General features: G+C 34.5%; 2 protein-coding genes across 2 annotated transcripts; one reads left to right on the top strand and one right to left on the bottom strand.

Moving 5' to 3' along the window:
- Positions 1-2337: 2337 nt before the first annotated feature.
- Positions 2338-6628, top strand: LOC107808927 (non-specific lipid-transfer protein 1-like). Its single transcript, XM_075239427.1, has 2 exons — positions 2338-2653; positions 6534-6628. Exons 1-2 carry the CDS (start codon positions 2338-2340, stop codon positions 6626-6628), a joined length of 411 nt encoding a protein of 136 aa, XP_075095528.1.
- Positions 6629-7723: 1095 nt separating this feature from the next.
- On the bottom strand, positions 7724-10769 carry LOC107808928 (protein neprosin-like). The gene is made up of 7 exons (XM_016633488.2): positions 10188-10769; positions 10021-10107; positions 9666-9932; positions 9400-9564; positions 9177-9230; positions 8904-9050; positions 7724-8389 (listed from the first exon to the last, which is right to left on the bottom strand). Exons 1-7 carry the CDS (start codon positions 10380-10382, stop codon positions 8012-8014), a joined length of 1293 nt encoding a protein of 430 aa, XP_016488974.1. The 5' UTR covers positions 10383-10769; the 3' UTR covers positions 7724-8011.
- Between the last annotated feature and the right edge of the window lie 6531 nt (positions 10770-17300).

Raw genomic sequence — 17300 nt, 5'->3', positions numbered from 1 at the left:
ATCTCATCTATAAAACCAGACTCACAACAAAAGAGTCTCATCAGCAACAAATTCAACACAAATCTGAACTTTTCAAGCCGAGCAAAAGCAGTACAACCACTGATCATGGCTCTAATTAGTTTTATGTTGCTAATTCTCTTACTTGCACCAGCTTCAGAAAGTGCTATCACTTGTGGCACTGTGATTAGCACAATTAGGCCTTGCTTAAGCTATTTACAAGGCACTGGTGGGAAGCCACCACAACCTTGTTGTACTGCTTGTCAATCTCTTGCATCTGCTACTTCAACTACACCAGATAGGCAAGCTGCTTGCACTTGTCTCAAGAATGCAGCTCAAAAAATCAACATTAATGCTCAACTAGCACAGGGTCTTCCTCAGAGTTGTGGAATCTCCTTGTCCTTCCCTATCTCAACCAGTGTTGACTGCACCAAGTACTATTACTCTTCCCTTTCCCTGCTAAAAAAAAAAACAGAAAAAAGTTACTCCCTTTAGTTCTTATCTGTCACTTTGGCCGAAAATTTTGTCTAAAATATTTGTTACTTTATAAAGTCAAGAAAACATTATATTTTTTCTAATTACACTCTTACTGCACCAAGAGGATATATAGTCCTTAATTACTCGTTTAAGAAAAAAGAAGGTAATTTAGTAAAGTAGACCTTATAACTAATGGTATCAAATAATGTTTTAATGGATGTATGATAATTTAGTCAAATAGACCTTATAATTAATGGTGTCAGATGAATTTTTAATGGATATACCAAAACTTTAAACGACAAAGCTTTGGTATTTTTGGAGCAATCTTTGGTTCATGTGCATCTTATCACATGCTCTAAAAAGGTGAATTTCTTGGCAATATCATCAGCCATTAGTGATGAAATATACAGAATTGATATCTTCCCTATCCCAAATTACAGATGTGTATCTGATAATTTCTCCAATTTTACTACTTTGCAGGATCAATTGAAGTATTTTAAGGATGATGATTCTGCTAGATCGTATTCCTTTGGCATGAGGAAGGCGATATATTTAATCTGTTGGGATGTAACTGTGGCTTTTCCTGGTTTGGTGTATGTAGACATTGTCACATTGTGTTCAGTTTTTGCACTTCTGTTTTGCATGTAATAAATTGTGCTTTCTCTGATGAGGAGAAAATACAATGAGAATTGAGAAATTTTCTTACTAGTTGTGGAGTAATAAACGAGCTGAGTTTACGTTATAATGTAAATGCTCTATGTTATGAGAATTTAATATATCAAAGTTTCGGTTTCCCTTTTCTATTTTTTAGGTTGTTCTGTGTGATTAGATTTAGTGGTATTTATTGATGGATTAGCCTAATTAATATATTATGCTGGTCTAACATTCATTTAATTTCACAAGTATAATTTATGAGCCCTGGTCAATCCCAAGGCAGTAAAGTAATTGCCTTTTTTAATTTTATCGGATATCCCGGAAGGGACGTAAAGTAATTACTTTAGGCCACAAAATTAAGGCCACAAGATTTACTAATTATATTATGTTATATATAATTATCATTTGTAAAAAAGTTTCAAATTTTATCTTGTCCTACTTTGATTGAGACTATTCAATGTAGTTCAGGGTTCATGTCAATCACAAGTTAGCACTATATATATATATATATATATATATATATATATATATCCTTCTAGCTAGGTCAAAACTAGTCGAGGGGAATCTGCCAAATGTATGATATGATCCAAGCTAAAGCTAAAACATTCCGTTTCATTTCCTTATTGGCTCATCCAATATTGTGTGCATTTGAGACACGGATAACTATGAGCCGCAAAATTTTTTTGGCAAACTCGATCGCCAACAAACTCAACATAGCACCTTCCGCACCTGCACCGGAAAATCATACGTAAGTTGCTAGCAATGCTTTTCATGATATTTGTAATAACAGTAGTATTCAAGTCGACTTGCACGCATCTCTATTCTTTCACATTATTTCTGCCACCTCCATCCTACCATCATATATGATTGTGTTGCTTTGCCGGCCATCACCTATTTTTTTTATTTTTTTTTATCTCTAATGAAATTTGAACCTCATCGGATATAATTTTCACCTACTTCATTAAATTAACTGATAAACCATACCCTAGGGTGCATTTCATTCTCATCTTCTCCATTTGTCTTAGCATATTTGATCGTTATCAATCAACAACTTTTATTTGTCTTCATGTCCCCTCAAAACTTCTATATATAAAACCACAAACCATGTGGAAAGAAACAAAACTCAAAATCTCAATCCTTAACATTTATTGCATATACTTCACCATGAAGCCTACATATACTTTTCTTCCGACAATAATTCTGATACTGATGATGTTCTTTCTTTTCCCAATTACTTCAAATGGTGAAACAAGAATTCAGTGCAGCAACGTGGTAGGAGCAGTGAGACCTTGTGTGGTGTTCTTTAGGGGAGGGAGTGGGGTAACTGGGATGCCTCCAGCTGCTTGCTGTGCTGGAGTTTCAACTCTTTCAAAAATGGCAGCGGCTAAGAACAGGCAAGCTGTTTGCAGATGTGTTCAGTCAGCAATTAAAAATCTTAGAGCTACAGATGCTACAGTTAAAGCACTTCCTCGCAGATGTGGAGTCACTTTGCCCTTCACTTTCTCTCCAAACGTCAAGTGTCCTGGTACGTACGTAAATCACCTGGCTTGGCTCTACTTATACGAGTTTAACTTCCATGAGCTGACGGCCAGGGGCGGCTCAAAAATCTCGGGCCATAGGCGAAATCATATTCGGAGGCTCTTAATTCCAGTATAATCTCACTAGTGGATCTGGGGAGGGTAGTTTGTACGCAGACCTTACCCCTACCCTGGAGTAAAGAGTCTGTTTCCGATAGACCCTCGGTTCCCTCCCTCCAAGAACTCCCCACCTTGCTCTTGGGGTGACTCGAACTCACAACCTCTTGGTTGGAAGTGGAGGGTGTTCACCACTAGAGCAACCCGCTCATGTCAAATATACTAATTAATGGGGGAAGAAAATTATCATAATTTATAAATTTATTGTATAAAATAACTTCAATCAAGTAACAAAAAAGATACTGTAATATTTTTTTTCTAATTATTTATATAAATTATATAATATATAATAGTAACAATAATAATAAGAATTTAAAATAAATTTGGGGGCCTTCAAAATTTGGGGTCTAAGACAATGGCCTCACTACCCAAAGCCTTAGAGCCGCCCTGATGACGGCGTCAATAAATTTTACACTAGCCATCAAGTCACTTAAAAAATACTCCAACTTTGATGCATGATTACGGATAATCTTTTATAAAAAGTGGATTAGTAGCCTGAAAAATAAATCAGAACACTTGTACTAGATACATATGTAGCATGTAGTTAACGTGTTCAAATGAACCTATTATTTTTAACATGCCATACATATGTTTAGAAGAGCATTAAAATTTCAATAAATATTGTGAAACCATAATCTCAAAAGTGTATTGCGTTCATGTTGATCCTGCGCTCAAAGATAAATTCTTAATAATGGCGAATGTTGTTGTTCTAGATTATGACAACAACAACAACAACAACAACAACCCAGTATAATCTCACTAGTGGGGTCTGGGGAGGGTAATGTGTACGCAGACCTTACCCCTACCCTTGGGTAGAGAGGTTGTTTCCGATAGACCCTCGGCTCCCTCCCTCCAAGAACTCCCCACCTTACTCTTGGGGTGACTCGAACTCACAACCTCGTGGTTGGTAGTGGTCAATATGTAAAATTTAATTCCTTTAACCTTGTAGCCGTATGTTGTGATCATCATAACATATACTCCCTCCGTTCACTTTTACTTGGCACGTTTTGACTTTTCACGCCCCTTAAGAAATAATAAATGAAGTGCATAATTTACCACGATACCCATATTAATTTATGCATATTTTATTGAATTTAAGAAAATGATTTGAAATGAGTAATAAATATTGTGGGTATTCAGAAATTTTTTTTGTCTTCTCTTGATATGCGTAAAGCAACAAGTAAAAATAAAAATTTATTTTTAATATATCTGTAAAGTAAAAGTGAACAGACGAGTATGTTCAAATAACTAGCTTGACCACGTAACAAGACAAAGGTGAATCATCTTTTTCTTTTTCCGTCAAGTTGGAACAAACCAGCCAAGAAATTAAAGCTTTAATTTTTACTTTTAATGAGTTGCAAGTGAATTGATTTTTACTTATTACTATATTTAATGTTTGCTAAACTATCGTGTTATGTTTGTTCTTTTGACAGGATAAAATGAGCTTAATTTGGACTAGTCTGGAGGATGTAAATCACAAAGATGATGCGCTGGACTGACTATAAATATTCGCATACATTTTGTGCTTTTTTCTTTTTATTTTGTCTTGTGTACGTATTTTGTTTTCCTCTTCCTGTTTCTTCATGTCATTTCTAAATTTTCTGTCTCTCGTCTTGTGTGAGCGTTTTTGTAGTTGTACGTAGTAATCTGAAATGGCCTCCTTTCTTCTTCTTCCTCATCATTTCCGTGAAGAAATTTCATGCAAAATTTCTCAGTTTATGCAAAATGCGGGCGAATGCGTAGCAAAAGATCTTATGTAGTGTAGTTATAAATTAGGTTCGTCAGGAAGAGGAAAAAAGCTAAAGATATATATCAAGTGTGTGTGATATGATCAAATTCATTTTCCATAAAAGAATGTTCTTCTAAAAAAAAATCTAGTATTTGCAATAAGTGAAAAATATCTTTCGAAAAAAATATATGATAGTAATATTAATAATCGGAGAGTGTTTGATGAATATTTTGAGTGTATCTAAGTGTTCGTTGGAGCAGTAATATAATTTCCAAATAGACGTATATCATTCTAATTTATAGCAAGTTGGCACATTAACACGTAACTTTTTTGAATCCTCTACTAAACAGGATTTTAGAGGCCTAAAACACTCTTTTCTTGCCGAGAATAAACTACGCACCGCCTTCCCCCATTTGCGTATCTACTTACACGTCGAAATGAAATTAAAGATGTAACCTTCTTAGATATGTAGATGTAGGAAAATAATCCAAAGTTGAAATACTGACCTCACATACAAGAAAACAATATGCCAGCTTATTCCTGATTTTTCTCTTCCATTTTCCATCATATTCAACATAAAGCACTTCAAAAAAGTAACCGAAACAAATATTTCTTTTCCAGATAGGTTCTTTCTACACTCCCAATATCGTCATATTTTGTCTTCACCATATAAATCTATCTGAACCTCAGTAATCTTCACTATGAGAACATTTACTCTTCTTTGTGCAGTTGTGGTTCTATTTTTCTTCATCAAATGCTGATATTCAGTGCAAAGATATAGCTAAACCTATGAAACCTTGCATAGAATGGTTGACGACTGGCTAAAAGAGAACCGGGTGCCTCCAGATGCTTGTTGCACCGAAATGTCGAGCCTTAATTCAACCATGGCAAGAAACAATGATGATAAGAAAGCTATTTGTAAATTAAATGTGTGAAGTCTGTAATCAAAGATGTGAAGATCAACGATATAATTAGTAGTCCAATCACTTCCTGCATGCCGCTGTCAACTCACCTTGCCCTTCCCTTTCTCCTCTAAAGTCAAGTGTCGGATATCTGTTAACTCCGAAAGACTTAGTTAGATAGAAAGAAATCATATAACACTTTAATAAATTTTTGAGATTAAGATGTTGCAATAGTTATCAAACAATTTGGTGAATAGATGTTTCTCGTGAATTTGGAATATACATATTTTATTAGTCCCTCAGTTCACGGCCGGATCAAGCGGTGTCGCGCGACACTGCTTCGTCCAATTTTTTTTACTAATTATACATATTAATACTGTGAGAAAATAAATAAATAGAAAAACAAATGACACCGGTTGATAAATTATCTTTTGGTGTGTTGGCTATCTGCTTGATTTTGTTCAAAGAGGTCAAAAGTTCGAATTCAGCTAGCACATTTTTTTTGCAAATATTTGAAAGAGCATGTAGTTAAAAATTGTGATGAAGTATAATTGAACTCATGACATTTTCTACTTAAGACTCAACAAAATCAATAGACGGAGATTATTTCTTGTCTGAAAGTAAGATAATTAACATTATTATTCTCGTTCTTCTATAAATTTCGACACCACTTACAAAAATTTATGTGTATGCCCCTGCCTCTGTTTCGTATTAGATGAGCTGCTTTTCTTTTTAGTCTGTTCCAAAATAAATGACACATTTCTAAATTTGGAAATAATTCATCTTTAAACTCTTTATTTTACTTATTTTACCCTTAATGAGAAACTTTTATAACCACACAAATATCATGACCCCTTAAGCTTTTAAGACCACAAGTTTCAAAAGTCTTTTCTTTTTTTCTTCAATTCCGTACCGAGTCAAACTACCTCATCTAAATTGAAACGGAGAGAATAACTATTAGGTAGAAAAGACATTACACGCTAGTTATATTTAACTTTAAGTAATTAGTTGATAAATTGACTAAAATTTAAAGTTATTTACCATTTTAGATGATTGCTCATATCATAATTTTTGTGACAGGATATGATGAACCTTGGAGTGATCTGGAGGACTTGAATCAGAAAGACGTAGTGTTGCCAACTGCTACGACTGGAACTATTTTTATCTTTTTCTAGGAAAGATAAGTACTAAATAATATGGCTACAAATAGAGTTTAGTATATAGCTTGATTTGTCTAGGACACATGATTCCTAAACGATCATTCTCAAAAGTAGAAAATACGTAAGGGGGAAGAACATAATATATTAAGCTCCCAAAAACATGCAATAACTCGCTAGGACTATGTATTCCTTGACTGGAAATATGTATTCCTTGTAAAATATGCAATGACCTTTGTTTTTTTCTTCTCGTAACCTTTAATTTGTGTTTTTAGCTATCTGAAAAAATTATTTTCGGAATTGTTTCATTGCCTCTTAAGATAAGATTACACCGTAGTATCTTCTTTTGTTTTCTGTTTCTTATTTTTATTTTATTTTTAAAAATGGAGGAAAAAGGAGGGTCACCCAGTGAGGGGGTCGACGGTTTTATGAATCAAAGTCTACATCTTCTTTCTCTTTCCCAAGTTTCTCGTACGAAATCTAAATTTAAACATTCAAGGACATCAATAACTACATTATACTTATCCGTTCACTTTTACTTGTCTTATTATGGGTAAAATTATAAAATATATAATTCATTTATTTTTTCTTAAAAAAATTGTAAAAACAAAAGTGAACAACTAAAAATGGACCGAGGAAGTAATTTATAGGTCTAGGAACAACAATTCCTTTAAAAGCCAATAAAAAAAGTTCACTGGTATCTCATTCATTGTAGTCTAATTAATGTAGTTCAGTAAATGTGCAGTAATAAGTTAAGTCTCAGAAGTTTTAAAGATAGATATTCTAAAAAGGAAACTAAATACTCCTTTGCAAAAACAAGAGAATTCACTGACATAGACATGACACAAAGAAAGTCTCAAAGAGCTTTCCTGAGACAGAAAGGAATAACAGTGACAATATGTTAATCATGATTGAAGCATCTTTCAATGCAGCTCCACTAGGAATCTCCTTTATATATATATGCTACCCACTAACCTATGAAGATTCTCACTCTAAAAGCTATTAACCTTTTCCAGAAAACACTAACATGAAAAGTAAAAACTTAAACATATGAAACTCCTACATTATTAATGATACAGCTCCTAAGACAGGAGCAAACAAACAGCTACAATGTTACATGTAAAAGGGGATTATTCCTTTTCATTCAAAGAAACTTCACCCCTCCATTCTAACCCCAATAACATTTTTATATATAGACTGGAGGCCTAAAGAGAAAGGTGAAAAAGTTTTCATACAAAGACCAACAATGATACACATTTTACTGCACTAACATATCCCCTAAAAAATAAAAGTTTTACAGAGTAAAACAATGACCATACAAAGGACTCATTGTCTACATTACTAATTTTACTACATTATAAGAGGGGAAAAAAAATTAAGTAAAAACACTTAGAATCTTGGTCATGGACAATTAGAATTTCTACCAGGTCCACCATAGTAAAAGTAGTTCCCCCAGTCATTATTTTTTCCTAGTTGAACATCATAGCAATTGTTATCCTCAGTATAAATCCCAAGATCTTGAGGAGCTCTCAAATTATTTGAACCATCAACTACTTGTATATTCCTGAAATAGCTTGATTTCCCAAAGCCTTCATCTGGGAAATGGCCACTCCCCATTTGAGTTGTGGTGTGAAGTCCATCTGATTCTGAATTCACAACTTCCCCACCCCATTCAATCATTGAAGCACTGTCTGTTAAATATGAAAATAAAAAGCCTGGCCAATATCCCAGTACATAGTCATTCCCAAATTGCATCCACCAGTTTCCCTCTTTTGGGTCCTATAAGTTAAGCCAAATCAAATTTAAAAATATTTTCAAGATAAATAACAAAAGTTAAAGAACAGATTTTTATTAGAGGGCAGCCCGGTGCACTAAACTCTCGTTATGCGTGAGATCCGGAGAAGGGCCGGACCACAAGAGTCTATTGTATGCAGTCTTATCCTACATTTCTGCACGAGGCTGTTTCCACAGCTTGAACCCGTAAATTCCTGGTCACATGGCAATAACTTTATCGGTTACCGCAAGGAGGCTCCCCTACGAGGAACAGATTTTTATGAAAACGAAAAAAGAAGAGCATGGACTCAACAGGAAATGTCAGAGATTCTCTCTGTCTTCTCATAAGTTAATTAATCAATTATGCATTCACATGCAAATAATGGACACCTCAATAAAATATGCTGTGGAACATACAAGGGTGTATTTTTCAATACAATATGAGGTATAATTGTTGATAAGAATTAAGTAAACTGAAAAGGGCCAATCCAAGATTTGTGAATCTCTTAAATTAAATTACCTTCCAGACAAGAATGCTTATATCATATTGTGAACCATGATAGCCGGAAAGAGGGGAAATGGTGGCCCCCATTGCTATTTCATTATTGATTTGAATAAATCCTGAGCATAGCAGGTTGTAGCAGCCTGTGGCTTGATAAGCATCACTCTGTACAAAATATAATTTTTCCCAATTTTCAGTTTTCAAACATGAACTTTATATAGCACACACCCTTTGATTTTAGATATTTATGTATGTATGCTAGCTGTATTAAGGAAAAACTATTTCACTTACAGTCCAGTAGGTGAAAAGTCTTGTGTTGTTATCTCCATATAAATCTGGGCTAACCTGTTTTTATCCCCAAAAGGACAAGAAAAGTAAAAAAGAAGAAGTCACAAGACAACCAAATAGAGACATATAATATGACAATAATATCATTATCTAATTGTTCAAACAAACAAATAAATTGAATTGTGATCTAAAAAAGATGTAAGTAACTGGAAAAAGAACAGTGTACCTGCCATCCAGCTTCAATGCTATTAAGATCTGAATCAAAAGAACCTCCAAGAATCCAAAGTTGAGACAAGCTAAACTCATTGGGTTGCTGAATTTTAGGTTCCCAAACATTTATGGTTGCTTTTGCACCATAATACTTGTCTCCTTCAACATAAGCTATTGCATGCTAAAATAACTCCAAAAAAAAGCATAGAAGCAGAACATGAAAACCATTAATTCAATGAAACAAAACTTCTCATTTTACTTCTTATACCAAAATTCATTTACCTGATGACCAGTTTGGCTAACTAGGCCAGGGCGACCAGACTCTGGTTTAGGAATAGTAGAATGTTTTTTCTTCCTACCATAACTTTTCATGGAACTTGCTCTTAAAATATCATCTTTTTTAGTTCTTCTAATTGGAATTGTTCCTTCTGGACATTTTCCATTCAAATGCCACAGTTGAGTAATTGACTTTGAACCTTCATTCTTGGTTTTTGCTGTAGACAATTTTCCATCACGAAATAGCCCTTCTGGATGATAATTTGGCATCATCTAATAACCCCAAAAAAATCAAAATTTTCCCACCAAGATAAACCAAAAGAATTAGGAATCAAACAGAAAAAGGGGTATTTTTGTTAACCTGTACAGTGTGATTCTTGAGCAAAGGATGATCAAAAGCTGGTTGATGAGACATATGAACACAATCAATAATATCACCATCTGGGCTCTGTTATTATTCCCAAAAGAGACCATTAATAAAAAAAGACACACGAAAAAAGGAGCATAAAAAGGGTATAAAGGTTTAACCTTTATGGATTTGATTGCAGGTTTGTTTAAGCGATTCAAGTGCTTTTGAACCTCAAACTTTTGGGCAGTAAGAGACATGCCCTGTTTAGCTTCAGCAGCATCACAACATAGTGACACCATAAACAGCAAAAGCAAACAACACACCACTTCTATATTCATCTTCATCTTCACATTGTAAAAGCACACCTTAGCCATGAACAGAAAAAATTCCAAGCTTTTTGGTGTTACTTAAGTGAAGTGGGGTTCCTTGAATTCTTCAACCATGAATGAATATTTGGAGATAAACTTAAAATTTGTAAAAAGGAAGCAGCTTTTGCTATGTGGGTCAGAAAAAAAACAAGTTAATGTGCCGACGCTCGTGAAGAGGGGAGGGTAAAATGGGGAATATTCCAAGAAGGAGGAGAAGGAGAAAAGAATGGTAATGGATGAAATTGGAATGTGGAGAGGTGGAGAGTATGGGGTGGGGGGCAATGGTTTAAGAGTTGTGGAGTCTGTTTCTTTGCTACTTTCTGTGACACATAACAGCTGCAATTCTTTGTCCTTTTTGTTGTACTGTTTATGTGTGAGTGTGGACCTGTGATGTGATTTTAGTCCTCTTCCCACATTATAAAAGGGGGGAAATAAGAGTAGATTATAGTACTGCTTTTCCTTCTTTTTTTCAAATAAAAAAAAGCAATTAGATACTGGCAAATTAGAAGCATATAGGCTTTGGCTGATAATTAATACTCTCTGTTTCAATTTATGTGAACTTATTTTTTTTTAAGTCCGTGTCAAAAAGAATGACCCCTTTCCTTATTTGTAAATAATTTACTTTTTGCAATGATTTATAGCCACACAAAATATATGTGCATCATTTTACACCACAAGTTTAAAAGTCTTCTCTCTTTTTTTAAATTTCGTGTCCAGTCAAATGGGTTCACATAACTTGAAACGGAGTGAGTACTACTTCCTTTTTTTTTTTTTGGTCCCGTTTAATGTGACATTGTTGGACTTTACAATAAGTTTAAGTCTTTAAAACAAAGGAAGATTTTTATAAAGGGTAGCTCTCCTAACTACCAACAATTAAATGAGTATGAGTTCAATATGCAATTTCATCTTTGTCTTTCTTAGTAATAAATAAAAATTTATATTAAGTGGTGCTGTAACAAGTTATGTCTACAAGAGTAAATAAAGAAATGTTAAATTTGAATAGGTTTAATTTTAATAGTAAAGTATTAATCTTTTTGAAGGTGTATTTTATGACACTCTTTCTATTTTCTTATTGATTTTCACATACACGGTTGCTTCATGTGAATAAGCAGTGAATTTGATGTATATAATTGGCCAGTTATTCTAATGCGTACTCCAAAGATGACTTAGTTTGGTTAACATTTTACTATAGTTAACCAAAGTTGTAAGGTAGATTTGATTTTTTTTTTAAAAGAATTTCGGCACGTGGTATTCATCCATTTCACCCAGAGCTCTCTGTATATGATAAGGGCACAAGACGATTTGCCAATTACAAGGACATGAATAAACCAAAAAATGCAACGTGGCAAATATTGAACAATTTTGTATAGTATATGGGGTAAAATTTAAACCTTTCCCAAGTTTAATAAGTCGTGATTTATAGATTATTGATTTATTAAGTCGGCCAAGGCATGTAAGTCCTGCGATTCTTTTAGAAAATGAATGAAACAAATAATTGATATAACACAAAAATCTTTAACGAAATGTCGTTTATATTTTTTATCTTTTAAAAATAGATTTCACACTAAAGAAAATCGTCATTTAATTATTTCTTCAATATTTAGAATTTTGAAATCAACTAAAATTTTGCTTATTAAATTTATCCTTATTTGAATTATATAGAAAGTCCTAATATTTAGGATAATAAAATCAATTAATATTTTACCTTATTTAAAATTTTAACTTATCTCCAAGTTCTTTAAGTTATGGCATATTAATGCAAATTCATCGTGTGATGAATTGTATAATCTTATGTGCTTTTAATGATGAGTAATAAAAATTAAAAGTTGAAAGAGGGAAAGAAGGCACTGTGCTACTACTGAATTCACTATAAATTTCTCAAAAAGGTATCATCAATTCTCTATTTTGTTTTAATTTTCTTCTTTTTGTTGGTTTTATGTTAATTTCCCCTTCTTTTTTCCCTTTAACATGCCATCTTCCAATATACTGTAAGAAAGGGAAAGAATCATACTGATTCATCAATATATATCCACTTTATCTATTTGCAACAAAGGAATAAAAGGAAAAAGAAAAACAATGTGAATAATCAAACACACAGAAGATCGAAGAATTGACAATAAAGAAAGAATGCCCTCAAAGTATAACAATATTCTTAACATATCTCAAGTAAATAAAAAAGAAAAATATCTTTTTCAAGAAAGAATCAAATTGGGTTGAGTGTATAGAAATCTTTTTAGATGAATAAACGTCTACGTCTACATGGTAAATTGTATGACTTCTACCAAAAATTATGAATCCAACACTAAAACAATAAGGAATGGAGTTTAAATACATAGTTCAACGCAATAAAGAATGAATCATGATTAGATACATAATTCAAATATAAAAAGAACAATATTTATATAGGTAAAATGTTTTTCTAATTATATATTTTTGGTTTGACACAGCATGTGAAAAGATAATAGCTTAGAAGTTTATGAGATTTAGGCGTTATGCTTTGATTATCTTCGAGTTTCTTTCAACTTCATATTTCTCTTTCTCCTATTGCACTTATTTGCATCATCTAAATGAACATATGTGTACTATTTGATTGAAGTATTTAAATATAGTTCAAAAGCATTTTGTTTCACAAACGACTTGTTCGCTCGAATTTAATGATTCGGCCTTTCAACTTTTTGTCTAGAATTTGATTAGCTTGGTTAGTTTTAAAATAATTTTGTTATGAAAATAATTATATTGTGGATGTTTATTTATTACTCCGCTATAGATAATCTTCCTGAAAAAGATTATTCATTTAGTACTCTGTTGAAATTTATCTACAAGCAACTGATGTAGGCAGGTTGCAAGCAGCTCAATGAAATGATTTGCAGCAGCTTCTTATTAAACAGGCAGGTTGCAAGCAGAGGCGGACCTACGTTGTGGGTTGAGGGGTCACGGGACCCCGTTAGCCTCGACAAAAATACTGTATATATATGTTATATATATCTATCCATATTTACGGGACCCCTTAAATATTTAAGATGTGCCTCCAAATACAAGAAGGTGGATGGAGATGTGGTTGTGTTGGGCATTTAAGTTTGCTTTTTGTCTATATGATGTAGGTTCGAAACCCCTTTCAGCCTTTCCTCCTTTTTGTCTTAGTTCTTGGAATACAACAGTACAACTTACAGTTAACATACCCATATTCTTGATTTCTTTAGTAAATCTTGATAATTTGAACATACCCATTTTTTATTAAAATACTAGAAATTTAAAGCGTGAAACATGCTTAATCAAATACCTTTCCTCTCCATAGCATGAATCTCTCTTTGTTCCGTGTTTTCTGTTTCTTTAGAACTTTTATTTATTTATACTTGAATGATAAGTCATCATAATATTAAGTTTTCAAAGAGTTGCACGCCAAATTTAATTTATCGCTAGTGATTAGCATATAGTAGTGCACCCGTTCTGCTAAAATCCTGGGTCCGCCTCTGGTTGCAAGCAGCTCATGCAGACAGCTTACAAGTAGCTAAAGAAAAGCTTTGCAGCTGCTTCCTTTCTTCTATAAATTGAGGAGTTTTCAGTTCATTATGTACATAAGTTTGAAGTTTGAATAATATATCATTTTCTCTCTATACTTGTCTTTACTTTACGGTCTTTATTTTATAACAAATTTTTGTTTGTGGAATTTTTTAACTTCACTTGCAGATTTTGTTGATTGTCTACTTGCAAACTGTAGGGTATGAGAAATTTGTGTGCAATCCCAAATTATTCCGTTCTTAATTTAATATCACCATTTAAATCTAAGTTCTCTGTATTTTAGTTATTCGTGGTAGAATGTTGGCTCAACATTAGTGTATCTTTAGACTATAAATTGTCAAAAATAGTTTGAAGATTCTTATTTTCCCTCGAGTTAAAAGTTATATCATATTTTAAGAGTGTTGCAATCTCTTTCACTTTCTAACTGACCAAAAGTTTCAACTTTTAAATTTATCATATTACACTTTTATTTTATTAATAAACGTAATATTTATGAGATTTTAAAAAATAATTTATTTATTAGCGACACTATACACACGTAACGCGTGTACTTTAACTTTAAAACTATTAACTAAAAAAGAGAGATGTGCATATGATATGTTCATGAGAATAGCGTTGTCATTTTAGGGTTACACTAGCACTAAAGATATTAAAATCGGTGACACAATCGATGCTTCCAAATTCTTTAAATTTACAAATTAGAGCAAAATAAATATTTTAGGATTAATAAGAGGGAGAGCGATTATAGCAGAACATTAATTTTAAGCCGTAAACTTACTACTCATATTAGTAGGGGTTACTCGTAGGAGGATTATTAATAGTACAGGATATTTTTTAAAAAAATAAAGTTACGCCATAGGTGGCACTTTCTTTTCATTCATCCAAAAAAATCAGTTACAACTTACAACAGAGAAATGGATCAGCTATTCTAGTTTACCTCCTTATGTGAACCTTCTCTATTAAAAGATTACAAAAACTTACAAAACCTTCTGCGGATTAACAACAGGTAACTTAACAAAAAGAAGACATCCTATCATAAAAAAGAATTTTTCCTATGCTTATTATATAGGGTAAAATATGCTATGCTAAGTGGTTAAATAAGAAAGTGACACGTGGAGCCGAAGGCGAAGGATAGTTAAAACCGAAAGCAATTGTTCCATTTGTCGCCGAAAAGAACGACGCTCATAAAGATGCAATAAATACCTTCTGTCCGGTAGCATTTAATGTAGATTATTCCACATTATTTAATACTCTGCCCGTTACAAAGAATTTGTCATTTATGCTCACCGCTACACATTCTTCAATGGCCTTCATAATTGACATTAAAGAAGGGCATAATTCTAGGACCTTGTTCCCTAGGTGCAGCTATAAATAGTGAGCTTTGTTATCATTGTAAAAGACACAAATTTTCTGGCAAACTTATGCTATAATTAATTCAAAGTTTTATACAATTTTATCTTCTAATTCCGTGATTTCATTGTTGTTGTGCCCGGAAGCCCTGCTCCCGAAATTACTATTTATGCTATTTTATCTTCACTTCAAGGCTAAGTATTGTGTATTTCTTCAATTATTTTATTATTTCAGGATTGAATTAATTTATTTGTCTAGAAACCGCGTATAAATTCAATTGTACTGTTTTACGGGTAAACAGTTTGGCGCCCACTATGGAGCCTAGACAGTGTAATTAAGTTGATCTTTCCCTCTTTTACTAACGTGTTTTGGTTATTTGTCTTAGCAAAAAATCGCAAAAAATGGCAGATAATGGTGTTAACAACACATACAATCTTGAGGCCCAAGGAGACCAGCCTCATCACGAGGATTCAGTCAATGACACCCACAATGAGGGGAACAATACTAAGCCAGTCCACGATAGGCGGTATTCGCGATGTGTTCGGGAGACGACTCCCGATGATGCTAAAGAGGAGAAAGTCGTTGAAGCGGTAAGGGTCCTGCTAGAGCAACAAGCGGCCATTCTAGGCCATCTCTCACGGCAGGCTAACTTTATGACGGAGTTGAAGCAGACGTTGTCGGGGGCTTCCAATAACACGAATGAACGAGGTCTAGTTCCTAACGGTGCTCCCGTGAATCAAACAACGCAGAGGGTCGACAAAAACACCCCAAGAGGTGAGGTTGGCTCCGATGGGGCTGGGAGGAGCGGACCCGTCCCCAACAACGAGAACGATCCCTTCACGAGCGAACTCTTACAGTTTATGAGGGAAGCGAACGCCCGCATGGACCAAATCTCGGGCGCACCACCAGTGCTGAAAGGGCCGGACTCAAAGAAGTATACTCAATTATCGTACAAACCAAGCGCGGTACCATAATTAATCTCGAAGCAGTTTAAAATGCCCGACGTGCCAAAGTATGATGGAACTTCAGACCCACATGAGCATATTACCATCTATACAACGGCGGTGAAGGGGAACGATTTAGCTCCTCACGAGATTGAATATGTTTTGCTGAAGAAATTCGGAGAGACTCTCACGGGGGGAGCCTTGACTTGGTATTCATTATTACTCGAGCATTCCATAGATACCTTTGAGATACTCGCAGACTCTTTTATTGAGGCCCATACTGGGGCCAAAAAAGTGCAGGCCCGAAAAACCGACATATTCAAAATTGCACAAGGAGAGTTTGAGTTGCTGCGGGAGGTCGTCACCCGATTCCAAAAGGAGAGGATGTTGCTCCCGACTATTCCAGATGAATGGGCGGCTGAAGCATTCACCAAGCGTCTGAATCTGAGAAGTTCAGATGCTTTTCAGAAATTGAAGGAAAGCTTGCTTGAGTTCCAAATGACGACTTGGGCGGATGTCCACAACCGGTGCGAGTCTAAGATAAGCATTGAAGATGATCAGATTGGTTTCCCGTTGTCGGCAAAAAGACGGGAGAAGAATAAAAAAAAATCAAAAGACGATTTCGACGCAGATAGACGGTCTTCGAGGGGCTGATTTTTGCCCTATGAACGGACCTAAGGACGCGGCCGAGGTTTCCAGTCGGCAGACAGGTTCGTCACCGACATAAGAACTGATCACGTTCACAGATCCTTGCAGGACAAAGAAGCGTCAGGTACACGAGACCCTTCCTACCCCAGGCTATCAAAATACAATTTCAACGTCAGTATAGTGGAGTTGGTATTAGCTATGAGAAATATTAAATAAACACGGTTCCCGAAGCTGATGAGGTCCGATCCAAGCCAGAGAAATCCCAATTTGTGGTGAAAATACCACGGGACAAATGACCACCGGACTAGGGACTGCCGACATCTGCAGGATGAAGTGGCGACACTATTGAAAAATGGCCATCTTCGGGAATTCATAAGTGACCGGGCCAAGAATAATTGCAGTCGCAACCGTGATAACGCGGAGCCCTCGAAAGCAGGAGAAGATTCCCCGCGCCAGACGATTA

The sequence above is a fragment of the Nicotiana tabacum genome, chromosome 19 (assembly GCF_000715075.1).
Source record: "Nicotiana tabacum cultivar K326 chromosome 19, ASM71507v2, whole genome shotgun sequence".
In the NCBI taxonomy this organism is placed as follows: Eukaryota; Viridiplantae; Streptophyta; class Magnoliopsida; order Solanales; family Solanaceae; genus Nicotiana; species Nicotiana tabacum.
Note: the sequence above shows the minus strand (reverse complement) of the source record. Positions and strands in the feature narration are given on the sequence as shown.

Coding starts and splice junctions, on each gene's coding strand:
- LOC107808927 (XM_075239427.1), top strand. CDS start 2,338: ATGATGTTCTTTCTTTTCCCAATTACTTCAAATGGTGAAACAAGAATT. Junction 2,654..6,533: donor TCCAAACGTCAAGTGTCCTG/GTACGTACGTAA, acceptor TTTTTGTGACAG/GATATGATGAACCTTGGAGT.
- LOC107808928 (XM_016633488.2), bottom strand. CDS start 10,382: ATGGCTAAGGTGTGCTTTTACAATGTGAAGATGAAGATGAATATAGAA. Junction 9,231..9,399: donor GCATTGAAGCTGGATGGCAG/GTACACTGTTCT, acceptor GGATAAAAACAG/GTTAGCCCAGATTTATATGG. Junction 9,051..9,176: donor GACTTTTCACCTACTGGACT/GTAAGTGAAATA, acceptor TATTTTGTACAG/AGTGATGCTTATCAAGCCAC.